Source organism: Neurospora crassa, linkage group IV, assembly GCF_000182925.2.
Source record: "Neurospora crassa OR74A linkage group IV, whole genome shotgun sequence".
NCBI classification, from domain to species: Eukaryota; Fungi; Ascomycota; class Sordariomycetes; order Sordariales; family Sordariaceae; genus Neurospora; species Neurospora crassa.
The window spans coordinates 699,302-727,290 of NC_026504.1; the positions used below are offsets into that span (position 1 = coordinate 699,302).

General features: G+C 51.4%; 11 protein-coding genes across 11 annotated transcripts; 5 read left to right on the forward strand and 6 right to left on the reverse strand.

Moving 5' to 3' along the window:
- Positions 1-12: 12 nt before the first annotated feature.
- On the reverse strand, positions 13-1,242 carry NCU04908 (hypothetical protein). The gene has a single exon (XM_954263.3). The coding sequence runs from the start codon at positions 1,112-1,114 to the stop codon at positions 65-67; it is 1,050 nt and encodes a 349-aa protein (XP_959356.2). The 5' UTR covers positions 1,115-1,242; the 3' UTR covers positions 13-64.
- Positions 1,243-1,399: 157 nt separating this feature from the next.
- NCU11293 (hypothetical protein) lies at positions 1,400-1,876 on the forward strand (the record flags this gene model as incomplete). The annotated part of the gene is made up of 2 exons (XM_001728217.2): positions 1,400-1,536; positions 1,669-1,876. Exons 1-2 carry the CDS (start codon positions 1,415-1,417, stop codon positions 1,874-1,876), a joined length of 330 nt encoding a protein of 109 aa, XP_001728269.2. The 5' UTR covers positions 1,400-1,414.
- A 160-nt stretch (positions 1,877-2,036) lies between these two features.
- On the forward strand, positions 2,037-3,811 carry NCU04909 (hypothetical protein). The gene is made up of 4 exons (XM_954264.3): positions 2,037-2,502; positions 2,572-2,864; positions 2,926-3,443; positions 3,524-3,811. Exons 1-4 carry the CDS (start codon positions 2,320-2,322, stop codon positions 3,667-3,669), a joined length of 1,140 nt encoding a protein of 379 aa, XP_959357.3. The 5' UTR covers positions 2,037-2,319; the 3' UTR covers positions 3,670-3,811.
- A 1,568-nt stretch (positions 3,812-5,379) lies between these two features.
- On the forward strand, positions 5,380-7,429 carry NCU04910 (hypothetical protein). The gene is made up of 4 exons (XM_954265.3): positions 5,380-5,876; positions 5,948-6,135; positions 6,226-6,336; positions 6,425-7,429. Exons 1-4 carry the CDS (start codon positions 5,745-5,747, stop codon positions 7,089-7,091), a joined length of 1,098 nt encoding a protein of 365 aa, XP_959358.1. The 5' UTR covers positions 5,380-5,744; the 3' UTR covers positions 7,092-7,429.
- A 911-nt stretch (positions 7,430-8,340) lies between these two features.
- On the reverse strand, positions 8,341-10,695 carry NCU04911 (hypothetical protein; the record flags this gene model as incomplete). Its single annotated transcript, XM_954266.1, has 1 exon — positions 8,341-10,695. One exon carries the CDS (start codon positions 10,693-10,695, stop codon positions 8,341-8,343), a length of 2,355 nt encoding a protein of 784 aa, XP_959359.1.
- A 2,210-nt stretch (positions 10,696-12,905) lies between these two features.
- On the reverse strand, positions 12,906-14,729 carry NCU04912 (HET domain-containing protein; the record flags this gene model as incomplete). Its single annotated transcript, XM_954267.1, has 1 exon — positions 12,906-14,729. The coding sequence occupies one exon, from the start codon at positions 14,727-14,729 to the stop codon at positions 12,906-12,908; it is 1,824 nt and encodes a 607-aa protein (XP_959360.1).
- Positions 14,730-15,092: 363 nt separating this feature from the next.
- Positions 15,093-15,542, reverse strand: NCU04913 (hypothetical protein; the record flags this gene model as incomplete). Its single annotated transcript, XM_954268.1, has 1 exon — positions 15,093-15,542. The coding sequence occupies one exon, from the start codon at positions 15,540-15,542 to the stop codon at positions 15,093-15,095; it is 450 nt and encodes a 149-aa protein (XP_959361.1).
- A 1,444-nt stretch (positions 15,543-16,986) lies between these two features.
- Positions 16,987-18,505, forward strand: NCU04914 (hypothetical protein). Its single transcript, XM_954269.3, has one exon. The coding sequence runs from the start codon at positions 17,192-17,194 to the stop codon at positions 18,191-18,193; it is 1,002 nt and encodes a 333-aa protein (XP_959362.1). The 5' UTR covers positions 16,987-17,191; the 3' UTR covers positions 18,194-18,505.
- Positions 18,506-20,322: 1,817 nt separating this feature from the next.
- On the forward strand, positions 20,323-21,728 carry NCU04915 (hypothetical protein; the record flags this gene model as incomplete). The annotated part of the gene is made up of 4 exons (XM_954270.3): positions 20,323-20,368; positions 20,597-20,750; positions 20,864-21,225; positions 21,439-21,728. 4 exons carry the CDS (start codon positions 20,323-20,325, stop codon positions 21,726-21,728), a joined length of 852 nt encoding a protein of 283 aa, XP_959363.3.
- A 1,492-nt stretch (positions 21,729-23,220) lies between these two features.
- NCU04916 (hypothetical protein) lies at positions 23,221-24,615 on the reverse strand (the record flags this gene model as incomplete). The annotated part of the gene is made up of 4 exons (XM_954271.1): positions 23,221-23,705; positions 23,781-23,853; positions 23,917-24,502; positions 24,563-24,615. The coding sequence occupies 4 exons, from the start codon at positions 24,613-24,615 to the stop codon at positions 23,221-23,223; spliced, it is 1,197 nt and encodes a 398-aa protein (XP_959364.1).
- A 1,528-nt stretch (positions 24,616-26,143) lies between these two features.
- NCU04917 (hypothetical protein) lies at positions 26,144-27,872 on the reverse strand (the record flags this gene model as incomplete). The annotated part of the gene is made up of 5 exons (XM_954272.2): positions 27,691-27,872; positions 27,281-27,468; positions 26,991-27,101; positions 26,410-26,927; positions 26,144-26,292 (listed from the first exon to the last, which is right to left on the reverse strand). Exons 1-5 carry the CDS (start codon positions 27,832-27,834, stop codon positions 26,144-26,146), a joined length of 1,110 nt encoding a protein of 369 aa, XP_959365.1. The 5' UTR covers positions 27,835-27,872.
- Positions 27,873-27,989: the final 117 nt, after the last annotated feature.

The following is a 27,989-nucleotide window of genomic DNA, read 5'->3' on the forward strand; positions in this document are numbered from 1 at the left end:
AGAGCAAAGCATATGGACGCTGTAAATCCTGTGATTGATTGGTCTGCTGAAGGAACAAGAAGGGTCAAACTTCACGCGTATTAAACCGATACTGATCACCTCTGTCCAGGTACACGACCTTTTCACCTAGTCCCGCCTGTGCAACTGCCTCCTTAAAGTCATCCAATCCCGACAAGAACACATTGTAATCATCAAAATGCACTGGTATCGTCACATCCGGATCCATCAGCTGCATCAGCTTGACTCCCTGCTCCCCATCCATAGTCACCATAAGGAGCGGCAACTTTGGTCCCGGAATCGTGGTACCACCCAAGTGAACCAGCATCAGATCAATCTTTTCGTCCTTCAACCGCTGCGGAATCTCCTTCAGTTCATCCACAAACAGCGTGTCGCCCGAAATGTAGATGCGATACCCCGTCTCGCCTCCATCCTCTGATCCATTAGCAGAGTAGTTCATCTCGATCAACCAGCCATTGGTCGGTGGGACAGCTCCCAGCAATTCGTTTACAGCTGCCAGTGGACCGGGAGGGACATGCTTCCCCGGCATGCCCGCCACCTTGATCACCGGCTTCTTCCCTCCCGTGTCGCCCTTGTAGTTGACCACGGGAAGGAGGATGGACTGGAAAAAGTCCAAGTCGTAAACGGCCTTGAAGGGGTCCTCCTTGCCCGCCAATGCCTGCTTCGCGTGCGGAGTGGAGATGATGGGGAAGTCCCTGTTCAGGCTTTCCTCCACCAACTTGTCAAAGTGGTCTTCGTGGTAATGGGACAAGAGGATGCAGTCGAGCGGGGGCAAGGCGTCGATGTCGACGGCTGGGTTCTTGAGACGTTCCGCCGTGACACCCGGGCCCAGGTGGACGTGGTCGCCGGCGTGCAGGAAGTTCGGGTCAGTGAGGATGCGGATGCCGTGCCATTCGATCACCGTGGTAGCGTTTCCGATGAAGTAGACGCTCCCGTTCTCTGGACCAGTCGAGGCCTTGGTCGGATGGGTCTTGACGTTGGCGACGGGGAGGACGGGTTCGGGCTCGTGGTGGTGATGGTGTTCTAGCTGGGCTTTGAGGAGAGGGATCCGCTTGCTGGGGTCGAGCTCGAGACGGTGGACCAGTTGGGTCTCCATTTTGTTGTTCGAGCGACGAAGGCGATATTTGATTAACGGTCAAATTTCTGTTGATCCTGATCGTACCCTCCTTACCTTCGATTTCTTTCCTTGCTGTCGGCGTCGTTTGCTTTTTTCTTCCAAGAGCGTGCATGGATGTATGATGTAATCGATGTGGTCGGGGCAGGCACCCCGCGCGAGCCCGCGATACCTACCGGCCCGCGTCAACCCGTGGAGACGTTTTCTTTCCTCATCTCCCAGGCACCAGCATGTTGTCCATTCCTGCAGATCACTCCCCCATTTACACCACAACACCAACTGATGGGATGTACTTTTTCAAAGTTGTGGGCGTCTTCAGGAACACTCATCAGGCCCTCATTTCTGATGGAATTCTCTGGCCAATCTCTATCGCGCGTAGAGTTTGAAATTCAGTCGGACGACTGGTAAGGGCGAGGTCAGCATTCAACTGCACCCAGTACTGCTTCGACAAAGCCGCGGCTGTTGGTTCATGAACTTGTGGTGTTTGTCAGTTTATCTCCCCTATTCAAATGATCATTGCTAACGGAGACAGACAGGACCAATATTCCCGGGCTTGAGATCCCCCGATGCAGTGGACAGCTTGCCATGTCCATGACAACACATGGCCGGGTTAGGATTCTGCTCGCCCGCACTGCCGGCACGCTCCCGAACGCATACCGCAAGTCCACGTTCAAGTTTGACCCATCGCATTTTACAAGGGTAAAATGTCACCCAATAGTCCATACCTCGGCCATTGCGGGGTAACGTCGCAACCGCTCTGTCGACACCGTGTACGCGGCCAGCATCATTCTCAGGTGTTCCCAGCTAAGCCAGTGAAAACGAACCCCGCCAAAAGAATCCCGCCAGAGAAGCACTACCAACTGGACATGTCACCGTAGCATGCGCTGCTACAAGGGGACGGACCCTATAGTCCATGCCGGCGTCGGACACCGTTGGCTCCCATTGGCGATGTCCATTCAATGAGCGGTTACCGTGCCCGACTCGGTTTCACCCCCGAGGATTCCTCTGCATTCTTCACAGTGGACATTGCCGGGAAATTGTACGGGTTTGTCCTCGCCGTGCGATACCCCTCCCGCATTCTGTGAGTGTTTAAAAAGCTCACCCTTCGGCAGACTCGTCGCTTGTCAAGACCATAGTCAAATTCCTGCGTTTTCTCTTCATTTCAATTCCCACGCACAGTCGCAAAAATGTCGAGCTCCCAAAGTCCCAAGAGCCCCAAGGGCCCCGAGAGCCCCAGGAGCCCCGCGAGTCACGGGGGTAAAGCAGCTTCTCCTGAACCGAGCCCGGCACCACCTGCGATCGTGGCGCTCAGTGCCGAGGAAATTAGGGAAGCTGGTATCCTCCCAGGCGCCCACTGGACAGAGCAGCCGGTAATATTTACGTCTCCGCCTGCCACTTTACTCGATGAGTATCAACTGATTCGATCTTCTTCTGTCTAGATTGAGCAAGTAGACGACGACGGTGCCTCGACTATTGGATCCATTGCCTCCACAACAGCCTCCCTCACTTCGACTATTTTTGAGTACCGGACCGTCCACGGGAGAACCTACCATGGCGAGATTGGTAATGCGGAATCATGGGAGCCTAATGATCAGCGTCATGTTGATTCCCTGGACATCTTTCACCACACTTTCATGCTTTCCCTTGGGGACAAACTTTTCCTCTCGCCGCTCGAAAAGAATAAGATCCACAAGGTGCTTGACGTTGGAACGGGTACCGGTCTTTGGGCAATGTAAGTCATGTATGCTGTCTTGACGCCTCCCATCGACTAACAGTTCATTGCTGGAATGCAGTGACTTTGCCGATGAATTCCCGAACGCCGAAGTGATCGGAACCGACGTCTCTCCTATCCAACCTTCTTGGGTCCCTCCTAACGTTAAGTTCGAGTTGGATGATTGCAACCGAGAATGGACTTGGAACGAGGACTCCTTCGATTTCGTCCATCTTCGTATGTTGCTTGGAGTTGTATCCAATTGGTCCGATATTTTCCGCAATGCTTTCCGTTGTGCTAGGTCAGGTGGATATGTCGAGAGTATGGTTTCCAGTGCCTTCTTTCGCAGTGATGATGGGTCAGTTAAGAAGGGGAGCGCCTTGGAGCAGTGGCATAGTATTTTTTGGGAGGGCGGTAAAAAACTGGGAAGAACCTTCAGGGTCTTGGAGGATGATCTTCAGAAGAAGGCCATGGAGGAGGCGGGGTTTGTTGATATTGCAGTCAAGGATATCAAGATTCCCTTGGGCGCCTGGCCAGAGGATAAAAAGTTGGCTGAAATTGGCCTTTGGTGGAAGATGTCACTCGAATCAGACCTGGAGGGTAAGTTCCAATACTTTTTCGTCCTCTGTTGGCCCCTTACAAATTTCCGATGGATTGCCTGTACTAACCCGTACTTACAGGATACCTCAACTACCTTTGTAACGCTCTGCTGGGTTGGACTACAGAGGAGACTGCGGCATATTGTGCCCATGTTAGGAAAGAGTGGAATGATCCCAATATTCACAGCTATGTCTGGCTGCGTGTGGTGTATGGTCGGAAGCCGTAGGGAGAAAGGGAAATGCTGTAAGATAGGTTCATCCTCTGGGCGGATGTCTTGCTCCAATCTCCTTTAGCAAAATGGACCAGCGCGCTACAAACTTGGGACACACATCTCTGGAATTCTCAGGAGAATCCAGCGTTTCTCTCCCTTTTTCTGATTAGAAGTGTTGGATTCTTTATCGGATGGCTGTATATGCGGAGGTGGAGGCCGAGACGGACGGGAGGTAGGGCAGACCAAGTTCGGGCCGTTCCGTACCCCGCCCTCTCCACCATAAAAGTTCACATCGTTCCCTCGTGTGGTGGACAGTCGTCACCCACCGCTGTTGCAAATGCTAGATTCATTGCAGTCACCTTCGGGGTATCTCCTTTCCTCTTCTTGAACCCACAATCAGTTACTTCTTGGTTCACATCGTTCTTCATGGTTTCACAGAGAGTGGTTCTCGCCATCGCCTCACTCGCCCATCAGCTCAGCTTGTCGTTCCTGGTCATCACTGGCTCCTCTTCACACTAGAAGAGTACTGAATATTTATACCCAAAACCCGTCTCCTTGGACACGGTTTCTCCTGAGTGTCGGCACGACGTACACACCTATTGCTTGGATTTCGGTAAGAAGTAGGCCCTGTCACCAATTGCATTTTTGTTCCATTTGCTAACTCTTGCTTGCTAATAGGACTGACCTTCCAGCCATAGACCATCGGGTTACGGTTATCGGTCTTTTCGAAACTGGACAAGCCTGCGATCTCCAAATGACACCACTCGGCCAGTCCACACCCGACTTGATTTGGCGCTTTGCCGAGCTGCAAACACGTCTCCGACCAATCCAAACCGACCCGGATAAAGCGACTGTGCGCGATTCCAAACAGCCTGTGTGGGCCAAGGCACATGTCACCTCCGGCAACCTAGATTAGTGGTTAGGGTTAGTGGTTAGGATTAGGTGTTAGGGTTAGGCGTTAGGGTTAGTTCCGGGGGTGTAGGGGGCCGGTGAGAGGCCCCATCGTGTAAATGAAAGTTCAACGCTTTAGAAAAAGGTGGTTTTGAGCTCTTGTTGTCGTTGTCAAGACAATGACATATGGTGGTAACCTTAGTAGTGACTTTGGTAGTAACCTTGGTGGTTACTTGCGGTCGCGAAAGTTGGCGCGACAGGTGCCAAGCTTTGGGTCTTGGCTGAGCTTGGCTCTCAACTTGTATGGACCCACACAGGCCATATGGAATCGAGCACAGTCGCTTTATCCGGGTCGATCCAAACAATCCTGGGAGCTTTATCAGCTTCGACCCTGGTTTGTCAGTCGGGGGAGTCGGGATTCTCTCTGTGACTGCGGGGTAATGGCTCGACTTCCCTGGTCGGCTGGTCCAGACTGCACACGCTGCCGGCCCATAGTTCAGTCAAGAGGATGCCGGCAACACATCCGAACTGGTCAAGGCGATTGTGGAGGATGAAGCTGGATGCGACGTGTCTCATTCCATATCCTCTCAGTCCGAGCTGGGCCACTGCTGAATCCGGATGTAACTGCAGTCTTCTCCGTCTGTTGTTCTACACTAGTGCTGTAGGGGTAGCAAACCCGAGTTTGCTGCAGGCGTCAAGCAGGGTGGATTCCCATTGGACTGCCCGTCACTCACGGTTACCGTGCCCGACTGGGGCTCGCAGTCCCCGAGTGTAGCCAAACATCTTGCAACATTGAACGACACGGGCATCCTTATCGTGCAAGAGTTCTTGGTAGTCAGAACAAAACCCGAAGGCAATCCAGCGATATTACGACTCTCCAGAGACGGGATTCGGGGAAGATAAAAGCGGTATAGCGAGAAGGAGCTATTTGGGGATTCGGTCCTGCAAACTGCAGCCGGCGAGGATCCATTGGTCTATCACGGTGCATCACAGCGTACTCCTGCGCACACCACAGTGAATCGGACGAAAAAGACTGTGTGCAGCGTTGTTCCAACACGATGCTCCTCCTCACCTAGGTCTTTAAAGCGCCCTAATGCCCACAAGACAACTTGGACCATCTTCATTGCCCCAACTTCCGCCGATTCTTTCCCTCAATATCCTTATCCGCGCTTGCCTTCCTTGTCCTCAAAGCCGCCCTCATGGATTCTAGCAGCAGCCAGAGTCCCAAGGCAGCATCTCCAACACCGGCCACTGCCCCCGCGCCATTGCTTAGCGCCGAGGCAGCAGCTGCGGTTGGTATTCTCCCTGCATCGCATTGGGCTGATCAACCGGTAAGTTGAACCAACTCGAGGGTTCATGTCACAGGGAACTCAGCTAACCAAGTCTTCCATCTTTTTGGCAGCTCCCCGAGGAACATGCAGACGATGATACGGCTTCTACGATTGGATCGGTTCTCTCCAGCACCGCTTCCTTGAGCAGCACCATTCTCCAATACCGTACCCACCATGGCAGAACTTACCATGGCGATATCGGTAATGCCGAGGGCTGGGAGCCCAACGACGAGCGTCACCTGGAATCCATGGATATTGCGTATGTGCGGGCGTTCATGATCCAGAATCCCGAGTTTGGCGAGACTATATGAATTACAATCATAGTGCAGACACTAACGGCCTGAAAAAGCCACCATTGCTTCACAGTGTGCTACGGCGGAAAGCTTTTCCTGTCCCCTCTTAACACGAAGAAGGTTCAGAAGGTAGTCGATATTGGAACGGGCACAGGCTTGTGGGCAATGTAAGTTTCCCCGCAACTGTTACCGGAATGCTAGGTCCCCCGTTGATCTCTGGTAATTTTCAACTAACACCATATCTCTTCCATCCAGCGATTTTGCCGATGAATTCCCCCACGTGGAGGTTATTGGTACGGACATCACCCCCATCCAGCCTTCGTGGGTACCTCCCAACGTCCAGTTCGAACTTGAGGATTGCAACCAGGAATGGACCTGGGCCGACAATACCTTCGATTTTATCAATATACGCATGTTAATTGGTGTCGTTGAAGACTGGTACGCCCTCTTCCGCCAGGCTTATCGGACCTGCAAGCCAGGCGGCTATGTCGAGAGCTTCGTTTGTTCCTGCCATTTCGTAAGCGACGATGGGTCTATAAAGCCAGGCACCGCCTTAGACCAATGGGGCAACATTTGGGCTCAGGGCGGCAAGAAATTCGGAAGAACGTTTGATATTTATGAAGAAGATTTGCAGAGGAAGGGGATGGAAGCGGCTGGCTTTGTCGATATCGACTTCAAGGATATGATGGTCCCGATTGGCGTTTGGCATCCGGATAAGGACGCTGCAGAACGCGGACTTTGGTGGAAGATGACGCTTGATATGGATCTTGAAGGATATCTCAATTATGTCTGCCACAGTCTGCTAGGCTGGAAGCCAGAAGAGACCAAAGCCTTCTGCGCCCATTGTAAGAAGGAGTGGAATGATCCCAACATTCATGGCTACGTCATGGCGCGTATCGTATGGGGCCGGAAGCCAGAGTAAGAGTGGTGGTGCTCGCGAGGAAGTTTTGGATGAGAGGGGGGAACCACCGCATGTGCAGCAGGCGCAGGACAGGCAAGGCAGCCCCCCGGGGTGCGTGATGCCATTGTCGACATGGGAGGCGGCGGGTGTGACCTCGGTCGGGCATGAAAGAGCGGACGATTGAGTTGTTGAGAGTGCTGCTTGTTTGGGGATGTAAAGAAATTTCAGATTTACGATTTGACGAAACAGTGACGGATTTGCAGACAGATGTGGCGTTCCAGGATACGAAATGAAACTTGCGATGCTGTGTTTGATGTGATACCTTGAGACCAAGTTCTACGAGAGTTATGACGGGGTCACAGGTTGCCAGGGAAGTGGTGTGTTGCCAGGGGTGAGCATCGTGGCTGCTTCGAATGTTTTCTTTGTTTCGTATGACTGATCTCAAAGCTTTGTTGCTGGAGACGGTGACGTGGATTGTCGATTTCGATTTCAAGCCAAGGTGAGAAGTTTCAGACTCAGCCAGAGGATTACGATGATGATGGTGACGATGATGAGTGTCGTGGTGGAACTTATGGACGAGCATTACGATAATGAATGGGTATTGAATGAGCCAAAGGATGAAGTTCACATCCTGGCTCACAGCCAGTTGCATCTACATGAGTCGGAAGGATAGATTGTTTGGATTGAGGGGACTAAGGAGGAAAACCAAGTCGTGCGGCAAGCGCACAGGGTGAGGTGAGGCATGTATCGCCGGTTGCAAAGGAAGGCAAGACCCAGGCTGGTGTGCTCGATATCTAATGGGTTTTCTTCATGAAGGAGCGTGAATTCTCCAGGACTCTTTCCACTTTTGCGTGAAATGTGAAGGCTATATAGCGGCTACGACATGTCTCAACAATAAGCACTTCTTGCACTTTTTTTTGCATTATTGTCATGTATGTGTCTTGAACTTTGAACCACTACCTGTCCTATATGTCTATGAGTGGTAGCGCAACTGGCGCGTACATCACCCTCAGAGCCATATAACCATCCACTCTGTCTCTTGTATGACGAGCAAGTGAGTACGGCTCTTTTGATTCCCTCTAATATCAGCAAACAATGATCTCCTCCGAACTCCGAACCAAACACCCTATCTCATACCATCCATCTGGCACACAAGTAAATTGAACATGAGCCCTAAGGTAGGTATACGCCTCTTTTCTCTCTCTCGAGACGTCAACGATCCATCCTCAACAACCGCTAAACCTCAAAGATCCTTCACAACACATTCAGTTCACAACTCCCTCAACATCCCCTCCCTCTCGTCTCCTTCCTGCCCAACCTTCATACACAACTCGCGATTATTCTTCAACGCCCACTTCTCATCGACAGGCCACCGCTTTTGTTCCTGCACGATCTCGGCTCCAAACCGCTCAAAGATTTCTGCTTCCGTCATTTGTACGTCTCCATCTTCATCTTTCTCCTCGTTTTCCTCACCATCGATCTCCATCAAACAAGTATTTCTAGTGTCCCCTCCAGCAGCACCACCAGAAGCACCACCAGTATCAGTGGCAGCAGCATCACCAGCAGCAAAGTGCGCGACTGCTCTTCCCTCTTTAAAAGGATGTTTACCCCCAAAGTTGGGCGAGGGACAATTGGGCGCTGGACAGCAGAGAATGAAATACTTGTCTTGGTTGATGGCAACGTCCTCGGCTGATCGAGCAAAGTGGGATTCGAGCTTGAAGGCCCAGTGGTGGCCCTTTTTGGCGAGGGAGCGCTTGATTGTTTGGCGCTCACGGGTGGCGGCAGGTTGTTTGGTTACTTTGGTGATGGTGGCTTTGTCGGTGCTGTTGGTGGTGGGTTTAAGTTTGGGTTTGGGAGATGAAGGGCCGGGAGATGCGGATCTGGAGGGAGAAGTGGTGGTTGCTTTGGCTTTGCCCTTCTTCAGGTCTTTTTGGGTGGGGATGGTGCCGCGGCCGGAGGTGGATGTGCTGGCGCTGTTGCTGGCGCTGGGTTTGTTGTTGTTGTTGCTACTTTCCGCTGTGATGGAAGAAGCGGTAGTGGTGACAATGACTTCGTCTTTGTTGTTGACGTCCTCTGTGGTGCTTGGAGTAGGGATGTGAGTGGGTGTGTCAATTGCCTTTCCCTTTCCTTTGTCCAGTTTGACTATGATCTCTTCGCGCATGTTGTTGTTGATGTTGTTATTGAACTTGCTGTTCAATGCAGGCTCGGTTGAACCTGTGACAGGTGGACTACGCCTGGAGAATGGCTTGTTCTCCTTGTTGTCCTTCTTGCTCTTTGTGACTTTGTAACTGTTGCTTGTCACGGAAGAAGCAACTGGAGAGGGAGAGCGGGCGAGGGCCTTGCCCTTTCCCTTCAGATCTTTCTTGGAGGGGATCCTTCCAGATCCGCTGGCAGTGATGGTTGTCTTGCTGGAAGTGTCGCTGGCCTTTTCCTTGCCCTTTGAGTCCTTGTTGTGGTTTTCTCCCGTCTTCTCGATGTCCGCAATGTCATGCGTCTCCGGGATGTCATTGGAGGTGACACTGTTAAATCCAGATCCACTGGCGCTAGCGCTGTCGCTCTCTTCGGTTACGGCAGTGGTAGGGTCGAAGTCGACAACTTCGGCATTGCTTATCGCCTCGTCGGTTCCAACAATGGGCTGTTCCTCTGTGTCGTTCGAGGTAGGACCCCCAGAAACACTTGCAGCAGCGACAGCAGCGGAAGTCGAAGACGGACCAGGAGTGGAAGCAGCATCAGGAGGGGAAGAGGAGCTGCCCTGAAACTGCAACACGGACAAGTACACGGACTCATCCTCAGAGTCCGACTCTGGCTCAGGCTCGGGCGTGGCGGCGCGCTGCTCGGGGCGGCTGGGACCAGGAACAGATGAAGCAGCAGCAGCAGCAGGACCACGGGCATACTTGAGCATGGACACAGGCTTGATAAGGGGAAGCCTGTTAGTCTTCCTGACTGTGTTGGTGATTCTCTGAAGGGTTTTGGCAGAGAAAGGCTCAGGTGAAGGAGAGTTGGACTTGGCTCTGCCTTTTCCCTTGATGTCCTTCTTGGAGACGATGGACCCCGGGCCGGACTTGCTGTTGCCGCTCAATTTGGTCGGGGTTGTGGTTGTAGTCGTGGAAGTGTCGACGGCCTTTTCTTTGCCCTTATCCTTCCTGTTGTTGACATCCTCTCCCTGCGAATCACAAAAAGCAGAGGGTGACTCGGCCTCGAACTCAGCAGTGGTATCCTGCTGCTCAGAGCTCTCGGCGTTGACAGGGACGAAGGGAGCGGCGACTTGGGTTTCGGGCATGACAAGCTCCCTCAGTCTCTTTCTGGGTGCGGGTGTGACGGCAGCTTGGACAGCAGCCATCCAAGCCGCATTGGCTGGGGCAACCTCGACTTGAGAAAGAGCTTCTTGCGGCGCAGGCTGGTTGAGCGTGTTCCTGAGGCCCTTAACCCTCTCGTAGAAGCTCGTCAAAACGCCGAGAGCCTGAGCCGGCGTGGGCATGCCCCCCAGACCAGCAAGCTCCTCCAACTGGGCTTGGTACTCCTGCTTGCACTCCCGAATCTTGTGGAGTGCCGACTCCCAGGCTTCCACAACCGCGTCCATCGCCTTTTGGACGGGGTTGCCGATCACACGGTCGTTGTCGCTCATGGTGAAGTTTTGGTTGGATGTCAATGATACGAGTCTGGTACTGATTAGAATCGAGTTTTCGATCTCGCGAAAGATAGGCGACTTACTTGTTGGGTGAAAGGTTGACTCTTTGTCAATGTACAATTGTCAAGGTGGATGGTGTTGTTGTGATGAAAGTTGAAGTTTGTTGCAGTCTGCAATTTGTTGAAAAAGTTGTAAAGTTGAGTCTTCGAGACGAGTCAAAGATTTGAAATGAAAGATCTTATGCGATTGACAAGTGGATCCTCGTTCGCATTGAGATCGTGAACAACAGAAGTATCCTATTGTCAACCTTCCTGGTCCGCCTTTTCTGATCTTGAATAGTTCGTCTGTACTCTGTCTGTCTTGAGTGGAACTGAAGGGAGTGGGTACCTACCAACTGTTGCCCGGTGACCACAAATGGAACCTGAATAAGAATTTCCAATTCATTGCTATTGTGCGATGAGACGAATCGACACTAACGGGACAATCGATACCGTCAAGGGCTTTTCATCTGATGTCGATATCTCAACACCACAATGCGTCCTGTCTTGGCACTTGCCACCGCTTTCGCCTGCGGTAATGCTATTGTTTTGCTTGTAAGTTTGAGGCACCCATATACGATACCACGGTCTTTCTTTCAGCAGAGGAGAGACTGCTAGCTAAAGCCTATAATGGGTCCTTTACTTCGTTATTCGATCTTTAATTAAGCCTAGTGAGTACTCCAGGTTGTGAAATTGCCTGAATATTAACAGTCCATGATACCACTTTTCGTTCAAGAAATGCCGTTTCAATTTTGGGCCATTCCTCGTAATAAGCTGGAAGCACCTCGATTAGAGTCTCTTGTTCTTGATCACTTGATCCCGGTGGCTATTCCTCTCAAAGAGAGTCGAGGGAACGGCATATGGGGTAAATACCGACGAAATAGGTGAAGGTAGCAAGGCGGAAAGATTACCTCTATCCGGTTCGTTGAAGCTTTCGATCTACCAGTGAATGGTAATTCCGGTGTCGTAAAGTAATCCACAAGTTGCCAACATTTTCTTCCCAATGTGAAACCCTGAGCGCAACACCCTTTTCCCAAGAGGTAGGTACATGTAGTCACGCATCCATTACTTCAAGAGAAACCGGTAACAACTTCTCCTGAATAATCAGCGACTGCGTAAAATTTCATACACACTCGGCCTTTCACTTGCGTCTTGTCCCCAAGCTCCAAACCGTTGGAGTAAATTTCGCCGCTAATTCATGATAACGCAACGTCCTGTCTTTGTAACGCGTGAAGGGCCTTGCTCCTCAGTAGACCTCAAGTTACTTATCTGAGAACTATTCAGGGCTTGGAGTTTGGTTCATTGGATGTTCATCTGTGATAAAGGTCCTCACAGTAAGTAGACCGAAAATTGAAAGTATTATCATCGAGTGTTCTGAGGGCCGTGTTGAGATTCCAAGTGCGTGTAGGTTACATAATGGGATGGTGAGGATAGAAGGAGAGTGTCTCTCCCCAACTACTAGTCCCTAACTTCATTTGAACCCTGGAGAGTCCGAGGAAACACTCAATCATATCGAATCAGATAATGGGTCTCATCGCGTGTGCCTGGGCGGAGGACACACTTCCACGGGATTCTTCCAAAGTTCCGAAGCCAAATCTGGGCATTCACATCTTATCTACCGGTCTTTGTGAGTCGCAACGTATAATTCCGGCGTTCCGGGCTGGAAATTTGGAGCCTGGTTACTTGAAGATTACAGAGAAACAGAGTTTCTTGGTCAATATTTTCGACGGACAATGGAGAGCAACTAGTAAGCTTCCAAGGAGGGTGACTTGCAGCCTATCGAAGAAACCCCAGGCGTAGACTCATTCCTGCAGTTGTTTAAATCTGCATTTAGAGGAGGGAGCGGTCGTACAGCTGCGGCAAATCCACCATTGCTTGCGTGCGTGATGCGGCTCTCAAAGTCCTAGTGGCTGGGCACGACGCCATGCCAACAAGTAGCTACGAGAGCAATTGACATGGGGCTGTCAATTGACTGTGAAAAGGACGTCTGAGAGGTCGAAATTATGGATTATACAGCACCGAGTTGGCCTATCAGCCAGAACCGTGTCAGGTATCGCTTGTGTCACCACACTTGTTGCCAGAAAGAGGCGGTGCACATCGGCAATCGTTATCTCCGGGCTTCGCTAGATAGGTGAATGAAATTAACGTTGTGGCCAGCCTTGTCAACCACTACTCAAAATCTCTCTCCTCAGCATCCCTCTCCCTCACCAACTCCTCCGCATCAAACACAATCTCCACCATGACTGTATCCTTGCACGGCTCCCCCTTGGGAGTCTGGAACCTCGTCCGTGCCGACACAATTGTGTTCTCACAGCGATGATAATGCGGACAATCACCCAACAAGGCCTCCTGGTTTGCCATGGCCAACACCTGTTTGGCATTCGTTCGGTTGTTGTAGAACTCTCGGGTCGGGGAAACTTTGCATGCCCATCCTAGATCTTGAGTTCCCCCAGTATCTGTTGTAGTTTTTAGGGTCGTGGTGCTTGTGGTCGTGTCGCTGGCTATGCTGCTGGTTGTAGCTACGAAAGCGAGGTATACACCGACGCATTTGGATGGATCGTCGTCGGAGAGGTTGTCGTTTTTGAACACAACTAGCCCGCTGGATATTTGCATTTCTTCTTCTTTTTGGGAAGAGCCGGAGGAACGGACGTATCGGGAGGTAGGGATGAAGAAGCTTATGTCGTCGCGGAGGTCCTGCCTCGGCAATGCGGTATGCAGTCGGTACCCAGCCATGCCCCGGGGAAAAGTGATCATGAACCCATAATCGGGCTGGGGATAGACTTGAAACCCCTTCATGGCTACATCGATCTCGCGGCCATAGGCAGAGTAGACACGTCCAAAGTAGGAGATGTAGTAGCTCGTTTCGGAGCGAGGGGTTAGATCGAGGACACCTTCTGCCGCGCCCAGATTTTCGGTGGAGTTCAGTGTATATGGGTCATCGATCTTGCGGCTAATCAGGCTGATGGGTATACGGGCGCGCATGAACTGGTTGTCTTTTCCGAAGAGGGGCAGGCAGATCTGAGAGCGCTGCATATTGTTTTCGGTGTCAACTTCAACACAGTTGAAGACGGCGAGGACCCAGTAAGGCGAAAGGGTTTGTATAAGCGGGGTGGTCATGGCTAGGCCGGCGTTCGTCATGGAGAAGGGTAGGGTGAGATGGCGGCCATAGTTGGGATGGATGCAGCCCCCTTTGACGAAGGCGGAGGGATGGTGGGCAAAGAGGGTGTTGTCGGAGAGGTCGGTTTCAAAGGCGAGGATGCTGTGGTCATCGGACACCTTGATGATCTCTTCCTGAAGTCGCATAAAGGCCTTTGGGCCTTCTCCGTACAGCAAGGGCATGTTGATGCCGAAGATGCCAAGCAGGCAGTAGGCCAGATCTTCCACGCGGGTTGTCTCTCGCTTGGCGGCCCAGGTCATGCGCTGGGCAATGCTGTAGTCGCGCAACCGCTTCTCCTTCTTCAGACATGCGGCGTCAATGCCGGTTATGGTAGAGATGAGAACAGCGAGGGCCTTCTTAGCGCCCAGGACCTCCCAGTCCTTTGTGAAGAACTGGACATGCTCGGGGGCGATGAGCTCTTGTAGGGTCCAACCACGAGTAAACCACCTGCTTTTGCGAAGCGAATCGAAGGTATCGTCATTGCCCTTTGCACCAGACGCAGCAACATCGGAGAGGTAGACGTAGCATATCTTGGCCTTCTCGTACCAAGTATACATGGAATTGATGGCTTCTGATAGCTCGGCCGAACTGGACTTGTCGATACACACCGTGTCCACCCACACATAGTCGAGACCATCCCGGCGAGCCTGCCTGCAAGTTGCGAGAATTTTGTGGAAGCTGGGGCGATGTTTGTGGGTCAATCGGGTCCATTTGTTGGTCCATTTCTGGAAAGTTGCCTCCTTTGCAACCCATGTGTGCGATAGAATGGCATAATTCGGGATGCTTGTGCCCGTAAAGTACTCGATCTCAAGGGTGTGGGCATTGATGAGACGCATTGTTGGGAGAGAGAGCTCTGACTACCTCGAGGTGTCTCATGGCCTGGTTTTTGAGGAGGCGGCGGCTAGTTTGGCGTTTCCGGTAACCGAGTCGAACTGTCAAAGGCGCATTTACGATGTGGTCTAGTCGAGGATTGAGTTGCAATTTGATGCATTGGGACAGTCTGGAGACGATGGGAGAGACGGGGTGTCAGCTCGGTGATGGGCCAATTTTGATTTGGCATCGTGGCAGTGTTCTGCTCAGCCTGGCTGGGATGGGGTTGGCAGTGAGTTCACCGAGGATTCGACATTATCATCTCCTGCAAACAGAGAACAGGCAACTATCAGACAATATCACTTCCTGGTGGACAATGACAACGAAGATCAGAAGTCCTCCAACTTGTAGACGGCATACGATGGCTCCTCGTAGGGGTGTGCTCTGTTAGGGTTGCTGTTAGCTGATGCCCACTGGCAAATGACCATGATAGCGGTTATTGTTAGTGCCTCCCACTGGCTATTGTAAACCAGTGGAACTTGCCTTTTGAGAGCCTCGACAGCTTTCCTGGCCGTCTCCTCGCTATCACACAACATCTCGACTCGGAGCTCTTCAATCTTTTCCAGGACGCCAACCGCGCCGGTGTGAGGGTTGGCGGCGCCGACGGGCCGGAATTGGCCGGTGCCGGTGGCAGTCCAGCAGCATTCGCTGTAGTTGGGATAGCGGCCGGCGCCAGCAGCGAAGACGGCCTGCTTGACCGTGTCCACAAACTGCGGCTCGGCGTGGAAGACGAGGGTGTATCTTGCGGGACGGGAAGCACGAGAGACAAGGGCGCCCATATTCAGCGATGTGTGATGTACGAGCAGTTCATGGAGGTCCGGTGTGATTTGACGGCGACGAGATGTCAAATGTTCAACGAAGAGCTGCACTGAAAGTCTTGATGTTCAGTTTACAGCGCCGAGCTGTTTGGTAGCGCGACGCCCAGACCAGCATGTCCTTGTTCAAGTGGGGCTGCTGGCAGGTGTCAGGAGGGGGCCCACAGCTTCAGCAATCGGCACGGACCGTCAGGCACAAACCGACAGTGCAGACAAAGTTCCCCTCGTCGCCAAGTGGATTTTGCAACTCGCTCTCGGCAGCCATTTGTGGTCCCGTGGATGTCTTTCTTCCCAAACACAACCCGTCATAAGTTCCCAGCCCATTTCTCGTATCCAAGACATTCATTGCAACCACACCCGATATGGCCGTTGACCATGGCTGAGGCTGAAGCCACAGAAAAGCGCAACCGCTGAAGGGGGAGGGCTATTGCTGATAATTACAGGGCATGGCTTCAACAGTCAACATCAATGCCCTCTCCCGCCTGTCTCTTCCCGTACGGCCGGGGAATCCACTCCTCTCCCTGTCCCGATGCCGATGTACAGATTTGAGCGTGTCCGATCGACATCAAGACAAGGACAACCCTGAAGACAAGATGGCCAGTGTCCACTGTTTGCTCTCGGCAGTGGAGATGCTGAGCTTAATTCAACCACATGTTGTTGACCTCCACCATCATGACCCATCGGCGGGCAGCAAGTGTCTCACGATACCGTCAACAATCTGAGTTCTCGTCGTTCTTTTTCTATTACATTTCGAAGTATTGTACACATATCCTGATATTGGCTCCAAAGAAGATGACATTCCTTGTTCATGCCAATGAGTACGGTTGGTGACAAGCCACTACCAAGCCACCTTCATGGTCTCTTGTCTTGACGCCGGGTGGAAAAAGTCACGAGACTGGGTGAGATCGCATGAGTGGTGACCAGTCAGACAAACAGGGTCAGCCCCCGCATTCCCCAGTTTCTGACTCCAGATTCTGTCGAATCCTTTCCATCACATCGGTTCGTCATCACTTGCATAGTTGCAAATTAATTCTCCTACCCACGAATCACACCTTGTCTGGCTTCGATCCGCGGCATTTGCACTTGCACGAGCCCAAATTCACCCCATCACGAGCACCATTGCATCCTGCCCTCCACACCCTCTTGTATGCCTGAAAGTAGCGCTTATTGGTCAAAGAAATGTTAACATGCAGGGGAGCCAAACTGTTTTCATCAAAAGTCGTCTGCAATTCAGGGAAAAAGTGGTGTTCGCAAGCAGTGACGCCCGCTCGCCAATTCATCAAACCTTGGTAGACAATGTCTGATGCTACCCTGGTCACCCGAGTCATCATGTCTTTTCTTGTGCTTAGCAGGCCGCCCCCGTCACATATCTTTTGCCGACGTCACATCACCTGATCGAGACCATACCCAACAGCAATACCTGCTTGCAAGTACCACTGATTTTGCATTTTTCAGTGTGTTTCCTAAGATCACTCTACTACCCCTGACTCTGAAGTATAATAATATAGCCATCCACTCTTTCTCAAAATCAGGATCGGCCCAGACACTTTCCCATGAATTTTTCCATGTTTTCTTCAACAGAGTGTTTCCCACTCGAATGACAAACAGCTACAATGGCACAGCCGCAAGTCAGACACAGAACAAGTCTCCACGACAAGCTCAGAATAAGGCAAAAGCCTTTCCCCCTCCTGGATACCGTGCCCGATAATGAGGAAGAAAGACCGCGCTCCAGCTACCAGCCTAAACATGCTGCCGCCGATTTTTCTCGCTTGACGGAGTCCGAGACAAGTCAGGTATCCCCTTCACAAACACGGCGAGTATACCGCCGCCCAGAATCGGCAAATCCTCTGGCCGAGATACGATTCCGCGGTCAACGGCGGGACATGGCATCCGCATTTTCGCAACAAGAACAGTCCAAGCTAGCTCATCTATCAAGACAACCGCCACAGACTGTCACGAGACCGGTTCCTCTCACAGACTACGAGCTTTTCCTCGCACGAGCAGAACTCGAAGAGAGAGCACACAGGGACTTATTACAGACCATGAATTCCCAGCTACATGAGAGTCTTCATGATCTCATCAGGCCAGACCCTCATCAACAATTTGTCTCGCTGTCTCCTACCAGGCTAAGCGCAGGCTCGACCGCCGTAGCTGGGACAAGTCGGACAACGACCGGCAACAAGAGTCGTGCAAGCCGCACCAGCTGGGCACCCAGTTCTGCAACCGGCGACACGGCGGCAGAGATTGTTGTGTCCCAACAACATGAAGGAAGTCTAAGAACACAACCTCACCATATCAGTTCACATCATCAACCACAACCAGATCCCAAGAGCCATTCGGTGATGCCCAACGGCGTCAAGGAATCAATACACCGCTCAGGAACCGTAGGTCGGATCTCGGACAACGGCCTTGCACAGCACCTAAGGGCTCCAACCCTCAAAAGGCAAGCAAGCTTTGCTCAAAGAATCGCCGATTACATCCGCCCTCCACGACCTGACACCATGGATACTTGTAGGAACGAGACAGCCTTGAAGTTGACACGGTCTAAAAGTCAGGCTGGGCTAAGGAGGCTGGTGGCTGTTCCAATTCACCACATTGAGACGCTGGCAGAATAATCATCACTCAATCACCTGGTATTGTTAATGAATGTTACACGCTACCTCTCCATGACACTCTCCCCTTCGCTCTTTAACTTTCTATTTTTCCATGTCGCTTTGTGCAACGTTCTTACATAGGATAACGACCCTGGATTGATCAAGACCCATCCACCGGCTCACCATTCAACCCTCAATAAGCTAACATGGTATCTCCACTGAGCCGACAGACCCTCCAAACTGATATGCTTCGGTAGCCCTTCTCAGTGCCGGCACCCCCTCAAAAATCAGCTTATCCCCCAACCCAAGTATTACGCACTCAGGACATGGAGACTGGGACGCTATGCATCTTCCAAGGATGAGGGATCGCTTCCTTTGGGCTCCTCACATACGGTCGAGGCCATCGTTACCACATTTCGTACTCATTGACAGCTGATCGAGCACTATTGTGAGCCTATGTACTCAAGCAATCGGCGAATCCGCATCAAATATATCGTATGATTTTACCATGGTGATGTGGGGCAGAGATGTCTCTCTCCCTGTTGCCCATTGGGTTTCTGTCATGGTGGGATGGATCAATATCAAGCGTCAGAGAAATTCTGGTAAGGCAATACCTTATCGGGGAAAGGCCTGTGGACCTATGAACTGTACATACCTAGCTTGAATGGCCAGGACAGTGAATGTTGGTAAGTTGTAGACGATGGTTGTGAATTGCGCGCTGTGCCGGTGTTGGGGAAAGTAACCCAAAAGGTTCTTCGATCACATTTTGGGCAAGCCGGCAGGCCCTTCTTGCAATGAGATCTGCTTGTTTGTTCATTCCTTTCAACATTATTATGTCTTTTGGCCTAATGTACCTCCTCAAAGCAGCAGACCTCATGAGAGAGTTGTTCAACCAAATCAATGATTTTGGCTATCAGGTCTCGATGAAAGCTGGTGTTAAGATCATGATACTTGATCCGGCCGCAGTTGCCAGTTGGTGATGGCCGTGTGTAACTGGGACGTTTTGAACGTTGTGAACAATCTGGGGGCCCTGGCGTTGGGAAGTTTGGGCAAACCTTGAGATGTATCAGAGATGATGCCGCAATGTTACTCTCCGGGCGCTCTCTGTGTCAGTACCGACCCGATGACCATGCTGCGGTGGTTGTTGAACTTGGGAAGAGCGGCGGGTACACGATTCAGCCCCCGTTGCGCCGCTCTGAGTAATTCTCCCTGCAAGTCCCTGCCCTCATTGGGCCCAGCATCGCCGTGTTGTTGCGCACGAGGCGAGTATCTTGGCGGGCAATGCTTGTGAGCTTGGATAAGTGTATACCCAGCTTCATCATAGTCTCGGAATCCTGCATGGGTACTGATATTCTGGTCTGTTCCTGTGCCCACGTAGATGAACGGTAGTTCCACTGGCTTCTTGAAGTTTGAGATGCAGATGGAAAAAGAGTGTTCGTTGGTGTTCGATAGGTAAATTCGGGCAGAGACTTGGTGGGTCCAATGCTGGGATATGGCGCTTTTGAGATGGTTAGGCTAGAAAGGGGGAAGTGTGTTTCAAAGTCGAAACCGGTCTCCCACAACGACGACAGAATCGATGAGAATCGCGAATGGATGGATCAATGCGGTCTGTGGTCCACACAACTGAAGGGACTTGCTTCGAACGTGCATTGCTCTTACCTCAGTTACCAACTATTGGAGGCAGTTGCGGAAGGGAAGGCGCGAAGTCTCGTAAAAAAATCCCAAATCGTGATGCGGCCGGTTTCGAAATGAATGTGCCGGTTTATTGACGAAGGCGACTTCGTTTGGCGAAGTAGATACAAGTTTGCATTTATCTCAGCGCCGGCCGCCACCCTGACCTGACGCTGGCAAATATCCCAGTAGCTCCTCGTCCCAACCTCGAGGACATTTAGCCATATCAACTGGACAACCGGCTATATGGACCAGACAGAAGCTTTGAAAGTCGGAAAACTGTGCATTACCATTCCCTCACAGAGGGACTTGAAGTTCGAGAAGCAATACCGTTCGATCCTTGCAGGGTCCTTCCGTTATGACGTTGATACTATAAAACAGCGAATGGTGGTGATGGTTATAACTTCTCAGCAAGTGGACGAGAATCTGGCAGCGTCAACTCTGATCAGATCTATTTTCGAGTTTCGACAAACTTGACCATGACGGTCATGAAGTGGTGGCACTTACTTAAATCCGCCTCTCAAGGTACAATGGTTAGGTAGTCTTCCTTTTCCAGTTTTCCTCCAATTAACCACCCTCTCGCTCTCCATCGAGCCGTACCGTAAGCACCACAGTCCGGCTGCACCTTCTACATTCTGACCGGCACCCCGCAACCCCAATCGACAAATACGCCTTGATCGATAGAACCAAGGCCGAAGTCAAATACAACAAGAAAAGTTGCGGGAAGTTAACGCACTTTACCAATAAATCTAGCCAATTTGCCAACTTCAAAGGTGAGGAGTCCCAACTCCTCCAGGCATCGACACCGTGAGGCTTCATCCTCAGGCAAGGTGTCGGGGCCGGCATCCAGATGCGACAACGCCACACTTACAAATGGGACGACAGCGCGACCACAATTTTCTACTACGTGAGTCCCCCCCGGCCCCCTGCTTCTGTGTACACTTGTCCATGGCACAACCACTTGTCTAGAGGACGATAGGCACCATCCTAATTTTCCTCCTTCTTTTCCACAATTACCAGAACGGGACAGTCGGGACATCACAGGGGAAACCTTGATCACCAACTTCTCAACATTCGCGGCGGCGATGGGTATTGTCTTGTGTGTAATCCCTGGTACGCCGATAAAAACCCGAACCTCCAAAACGAGGACCCCAACTCTCTTCCTCAGATCAGCACCGAGCATGGGTACGTTCTGCTTGAAGGTCAACCCTCTGTTTTGCCCCCAAGTCGCGCTGAGGGTAATTATTTCACCAAGGTCGATATCAGAGGAGATAGCAACAACATGGAGCTTATCTTAGACACAGCGCTGGTTGCAAACCCCAATCGAGCCCGAAGTAGCCGCTACGAAAAGGTCGATATCCACCTCCCGCTAGACCACAAAGGTAAAAACAACTATATTATTATCGGAGAAAGGGGGAAAGCCTTGCGTGAGGCCATCAGAGACTTTCGGGTCAGGCGCCGCCTGGATGTTCAGGACTTCCTCAACCACATAGCGTCATAAGAAACCCACAAGGCCATGGCGGGAAACCTCCCTGAACTTTTTCTCGGCTTTTTTTTCTTTACTTTCTTCTACCTTTTCTCTTCCGTTTTCATAGCTTCAAGCGAACCGGCCACCCTTATCGTCAGCGAGCTTCTTCAGCTTAACCCAAAAGGAAGACGATATACAACTGGAAGTCCACTTTCAGATTCTCAGCTCAGTTATGAGAGTCATTTTGGCTGTGGAAAAACGGGTTTCAACACAGAGGAAACACAAGTTGTGTTATCAATGGCAAGGGCATTGAGAGTCCGAAACAAGTGTTCTCCAAGCTCAACATTCAGTAAGAACTGGGGATTTCATCTGCTTCTCTTCATCAAGGCGCAAATTTCGCGATCTTTGCGGAATTGAATGGGCAACATGACATGGATGGACTTGAACACGGGGAGCGGCTACAGCAGGACTTGGCCGAGAACGCGGGAAGGGCTACTGGGTCACTCGAGCAGCAATGATCACATTAACGATACCGATTCACATTAAGAAGGGAGTGAAAAGGCAAGAAAGCGAAGAGGGACGCAGGTAGTTCAGTTGTAGTTGTGGTGCGCGATACAAATACAAACACCTTAGAGGACCGCATTTCACGATGTTCTCACACGTAAAGAGGACCGACGACACATCTATGGTAGCGATCAGTCTTTACTTCCAAGAATATTCTATCAAGTCCCGTTGCATAGGTGCGACGTTGTTGTTGAGTGTCTTGGATAGTTGGAAAGTGGACGTTGGAGCGCACAGAAATTGGGCGTGGTTGCGCGTCCTGCTTTTCTGAATGAATCTGCAGGTACAAGGCGCGGATAGACGGCCAACATGCAACATGCCGCTCCTGTGGTCTTCAGTCTCTGGTTTTATAGCCAAGTTGAAGGCTGACTGTCGTGCCTGCACTTTTACATCTAGTAAAGAGGTACTTATATTCATTGCAAGGCACCCCTAAAAAGCTTGCCATCTTGAGATATCATAGCTACTTGCATATATGTATTTTCTTGGATACAACGAAGGCTTCGAATAGGCTTGGATGCATGTCATATCGGACACCGATAATTTACTTTGTGTGCATAATCGTGCGTCTTAAACAAAAACGGGAATTGGGCAGTTGCAAATGGTATTGTTTGGGTACCAAGTGGAAGCTACCTACGTACCTAATGAACAAATCTGCATTAACCCGCACCTGCATGTGACAGAAAGCTGTCCCTGTCAAGCGACACATACACTGTAGAGCTCAAGAAGACGACGATAAAGCATCAAGGACACACGTCTCCCAACGATTCTAGCGTCATGATCACGGACAACTCAACTATTAATATGGTGATTCCATCTATGGGCTTGTGCCGTTTCTAATTTGTTACTCTTCTGTCTCCCCTCTGATACCCTTTATCAGTTCCGATTGATCAAACGCTGACACGCCGTCAGAACTGAAAGGATGCGACGACTCGCCTGTCCAACAGACAGAAAGGCCTGCGTAAAACGGACGCCAGAACTTGCTGGGTCCCACGACGTGAAGAAAGAACCAGAGAACCAACCAGAATAACCACTGGTGACAAAGCCTTTTGTCAACCACAAGCCAAAAGCCCGCACGATCCAGGGTAAACCACTTCAACCACATCCCATATGAGCCCAAACCACCTCTCTCCAACCATCTGAGTTACCGCCTACTCGATCGCCCGATCCATAGAGCGCTGCCAATTCCAATCTCATGAACGTCTCGAGAGCTCTCATTATGGCCGTCGTGATGCTAGCTCCATTGGCGCTTCGCATCCAGTTACGAGAGGTATGCTATCAGTCCAAATTCCATTGGGCGTGGAACTTCAAGCCACAAGACAGGCACATCTTAATTGGTATCATGGGACGTCTAGTCGATGAAGATCGGAGCGGGGAGGTTGGCCTCTTGAACCATGGAGCTCAACGTGCGCTTCAGGGGCTTGTTCCTGATGCTACCTCCCGCAATGAAGATCACCGGCTGAGGGATAATGAGAGGGGGTTTGGCCTCTACGGTCCTCATCTTCAGCTTTTCCAGTAGGTTTCCCACAAGCTGGAAGGCGGCTTTGTGAGCGTCGTTCCAAATCTGGGTGACCTCCTCCTGGCTGAAGTTGAACACAAGGAACTTCTGGGGCTGCGCTCCCGGCTGGGGCACACCAAACATAAATGGTCTCGGGTTCTCTCCCTCCTGCTGAGGGCCCCACTCTCGTCCAGCCGGTAAGTCAGTGAATACGTCGCGAATTTGCTCGGCGATAGCAGGACACATTGGATGTCCTGGGCCGGAAGCCTGGTTAAGGCACTTGACGGCACAGGCAGCCATCACGTTGTGCAGCACGTGTTCAATGCCACCGCCGACGCCTAGAAATGTAGCCACGTATCAGAATCTAGACTGGAATATGACGGGGAAGATGGCAGGCAGATGATCAAACTTACCGAATGACTCTTCCAGTCTGAAAGACCGCGGCTGTCCCTCCGCTCTGTGTTTGACCGAAAACATAGATGCGTTCTTGATTCCAATATCAGCAAAACTTTCGTCCATTGATCAACTCATGATGACAGGAGTGCCTACCAGAATATCTTCGCTAAAGTCAATGGCCAGCCAGACTTGATCGGCATTTGGCGCCTTGACCTTGTCCAAGTACTTGGGTGTGCTCAAAAGGCAACGCGTCAGCGCATCTGCGGCCTTGACGAAGCCGACTTTCTCCCTTGTCGTCCTAGGGTTCCACTCGAAGGCCTCTCCGATCAAAGACAGGAAGACATCTTGAAACTCCCGCCCCCATTGCGCCGGCATGGTAACGGAGAGACGATCAATCTTCCAATGCTTGCGCATATTGGCCAGAATCCATCCTCGGATTGTTCTCAAGAATTCCAAGACGCCAGTCCGAAGTTTCTGGCGAAATGCCTCGCTGTCGTGTTGACGGAGCTTGTGTACCATGGGGTATTGGTCCACAAGACTGTCTGAAGCGTTGGCGAGAATGTAGAACGCATGCTTCAGCGAAACAGCTTCGCGGTTGGCTGGACGAGCTTCGCCCATGTACACGGGGCCCTGATCATCGAATGGATAGCCATGAGAAGCAAAAGCCTTGGATATGGTGTTGTTGACGATGGCGACGGTGAAGGTGCTGCCAAGGTCAAGGCCGACCATGATATCGCCGCTAAGTCATCCAAGATGAGTCAGTACACATCAGTGGGTAGAGGGGGATTGGCGAACATACGAAACTTCTCTCATCATCCGGAAAATATCCATGGGGGAAGTAGGAGCGCCCATTGCGTGGGAGTTTTCGAAGTCCTGTCCGCTTTGTTTCCGATTGTCTGCGGCAAATGATGCCAGGTGCAAAGATCCGTGTAATTGACTTAGCGCAAGGAGATGAAGATATCTACTCGGCGCGAAGTGGTTGAAGAAGCGTTGAAGAAGGAAGACAAAAGCAGAAGACGTAAAAGTTTTCCGCCTCGTTGCATGTTGGAGGTAGAGAGGTAAAAGAGAAGACGACGGACGAGGACTCAGAGCAGTCTACTTATACCACCAGGAAGCGCCGCTGGTGAATGGAGATTGCAGTGAATGGGCGCCCAAGGTTGCGGGCTCAACTTCCAACAACTTGAACAGTTTCATCCTCAAGTGTTGATTCCCTTCACTACCTAGCAAGTACCTACCTATTGTCCGGTGAACCGCACAGAAGCCCCACGCATGAAGGTGATGAAACAGCAACATCAGACTGACAAACGCTAAGAAGACAGTTCCAGTTGAGCCTAGACCCGCAAGGAGGGGCGTTGTTTCGTTTGTTTTTCACGACTTCCATCGGTTGAAGCATGCATGGTGTAGAGGCTGTAGGTAATCTTCTTGAAAGGGCGGCGTAGTAGCTGTTGAAAGGTATTCAGTCTCAGCAACCGGTTCAACCGCCGTTCCTGTACCCGAGCCATACTTCGTACCCAAGCCGGCCGGGCCTCTCCCCGTCCGCCATTACCTACTCACCGACACCTTCCAAGTCAGCCGCTCCCATATACCTCCGGCCCGCCTTACTGCAACAGACGACGGGAGTGTTCCCGCCGCGCTATCAGCCGAGCCCAGCCGAATACAATCGCCGTGCTACGCGTACCACCATCACCACTTCAGCCCTTGCTCCCGCCCCCATCGCCGAATCCCAGTCACCACATCGTCTGCCTCCGCCACGCTTACTGTCTTTGCCGATGGAAAAAGAAAACACCCAATGAGTGACCTCGATTGAAATCCAAAGATAAGGACAAAGGAAAAGCCAGGGGCGCAAAGCCACCACAGCGGCAGCAAGTGGAAGATTAGCAACCAGAGTGATGGGATCAATGACACCGATGGCGATCTGCAAAACCACGAACAAGCACGGATCGAAAGCCTTGGTCGGTGACTGATAAGCACAGGCAAGAAAGAACAGCATAGTTCTGATTGCAAAGAAGAGGGAGGATGTGTCAATGGAAGAGTTTCGACTATGACTTTGGAACTGTTTTGTTTGGGTGGGGGGGCGGGTCTAGTGTTCGTTGAGCAGTGATTTTTCGTCTTCGTACCTGGGTGAAAGTTGGCCCTGACTTCAAGGAGTTGTGAAAGGGGGGCAGGTCACTAGGAAATTGATGCCTGAACTATCTTCCACATACAAGAAGTACTGCACTGGGATGGAAAAGAGATCATCAATGCCCTCACCAAGACCGACGTGATAGAGGCAGCCAACGGTCGCCAACGATTTGCCTCCATACATCGGGTCAATTCCTAGAAAACCCAAAAGTCTGTGATACATGTTTCTCGTCGTATTGCAACCGTCCATCGCGTTCTTTCACTCTGGTTTACGGCCCCATGCGACCCGCAAGATGAAGTAGCCGTGAATGTTAGGGTCGTTCCATTCCTTCTTGACGTAGCGGGCGAACACCTTGGCCTCTTCGGGAGTCCAGCCGAGGGCGGCATTCCAAAAGTAGTTAATGTATCCTGTAGTCGTATGTTAGCATCAGTGTCGGCAGTTTCAATCAAGGGGTCGGATGTGTTGGCGTTTCCCCCTTGGTAGTCCTCCCTTCCCTTTTCTTCATGCCTTGAAGCACAACTTACCTTCGATATCCGCCTCGACAGCCATTTTCCACCAAAGACCTCGTTCGGCGGCCTTCTTATCCGGGTGCCAGACACCCAGAGGGACTTCGATATCCCTGAATTGGATATCGACGAATCCCGCAGCTTCCATACCCTTCCTCTGAACGTCCTCTTCATAGACAGTGAAAGTCCTTCCGAGCTTTTTACCGCCCTCCCGGAAGACTATGCCCCATTGGTCTATAGCACTACCTTCTTTCACCGTCCCGTCATGACTATAGAACCTCCCAGAAGTCCCGGAGCTTTCAACCCAACCGCCAGGCTTGCAGACTCTGTAGGCATTACGGAAGAGGGCATACCAGTCGGTGACGATACCATTCATGAAGCGCATATTGATGAAGTCGAAGGTATTTTCGCCCCATGTCCACTCTTGGTTGCAGTCCTCCAATTCATATTGGACGTTCGGCGGCACCCAGGAAGGTTGAATGGGCGTGATATCGGTACCAATAACTTCGGCATTCGGGAACTCGTCGGCGAAATCGCTGAGAAACGACAACATTGTTAGGAAGACTTGATGAGAAGACGGTGAAAAGATTGCTACTCACATGGACCACAACCCGGACCCAGTTGCGATGTCGAGTACCTTTTGGACCTTCTTCTTCTCCAGTGGAGCGAGATACAGCTTGCCGTCTGTCTGCAACATCAGAGCGTGGTGTCTTTTCAACTGTTAGACTGTACGATCGAAGCAGTCATTATTGATCGTGGGTATGAGGTGGTTGCTTTTGGCTGTCGTCGCAACAAGAAGAGGGACTGCGGATTAAAAACAACAGATAAAGGCAACCAGCTCACACCCATCGTCAATCAGGTCAATATTTGCGGGTATGCGGGCTCTTACAAGAGATCCAAGGCTTCGACGTGACGCGGGTCGTTCGGTTCCCACGATTCAGCATTACCCAACTCGCCGTGATAGGTTCTTCCTTGAATGGTGCGGTATTGGTAAATGCTCGAAGCCAGAGAAGCGGTGGTGGACATGAAAGATCCAAGTGTAGAGGCACCATCGTTGCCCGGGCCCTCTTCCGGGAGCTACAAAATAGAGAGAACTGTGTCAGTTTCGATGCCTGAACATCAAGTACGGTAGAATCTCGCGGAATCGGGGGTCGGGAATGCAATGTTGGTGGTATCAACCATGTACATGCTCATCGACGGCTCCCCAAACGCATCTGGCAGGCAATGAAGACCAAGTCTTCTATACGACACCAGATCTCAATTTTGGGAGAAAATATGCTAATGAGCAGAGTGATTTACCGCTTGCTCTGTCCAATGCGATGCAGGAAGAATGCCTGCGGCGTTTTGCGCCTCGACACTGAGCGGGGCCAAGACCGGGGCTGGAGCAGCTGCCTCGCCCTTGGGGCTTTGGGGACTCTTGGGACCTTTTGAACTGGTGACCATGGTCGCGGTTTCTGGGTGAACAATCTGACGGAAATCTTTTGGGCGATGAGAGAAGGAGTAGGACTTGTTGATGGAGGAGCGAGAAAGGACCTGACTTTAAGCATGCAGGAAGAGCAGCCAAGCGGGGCATCGTACGGAAGTCGGTATCCATGAGG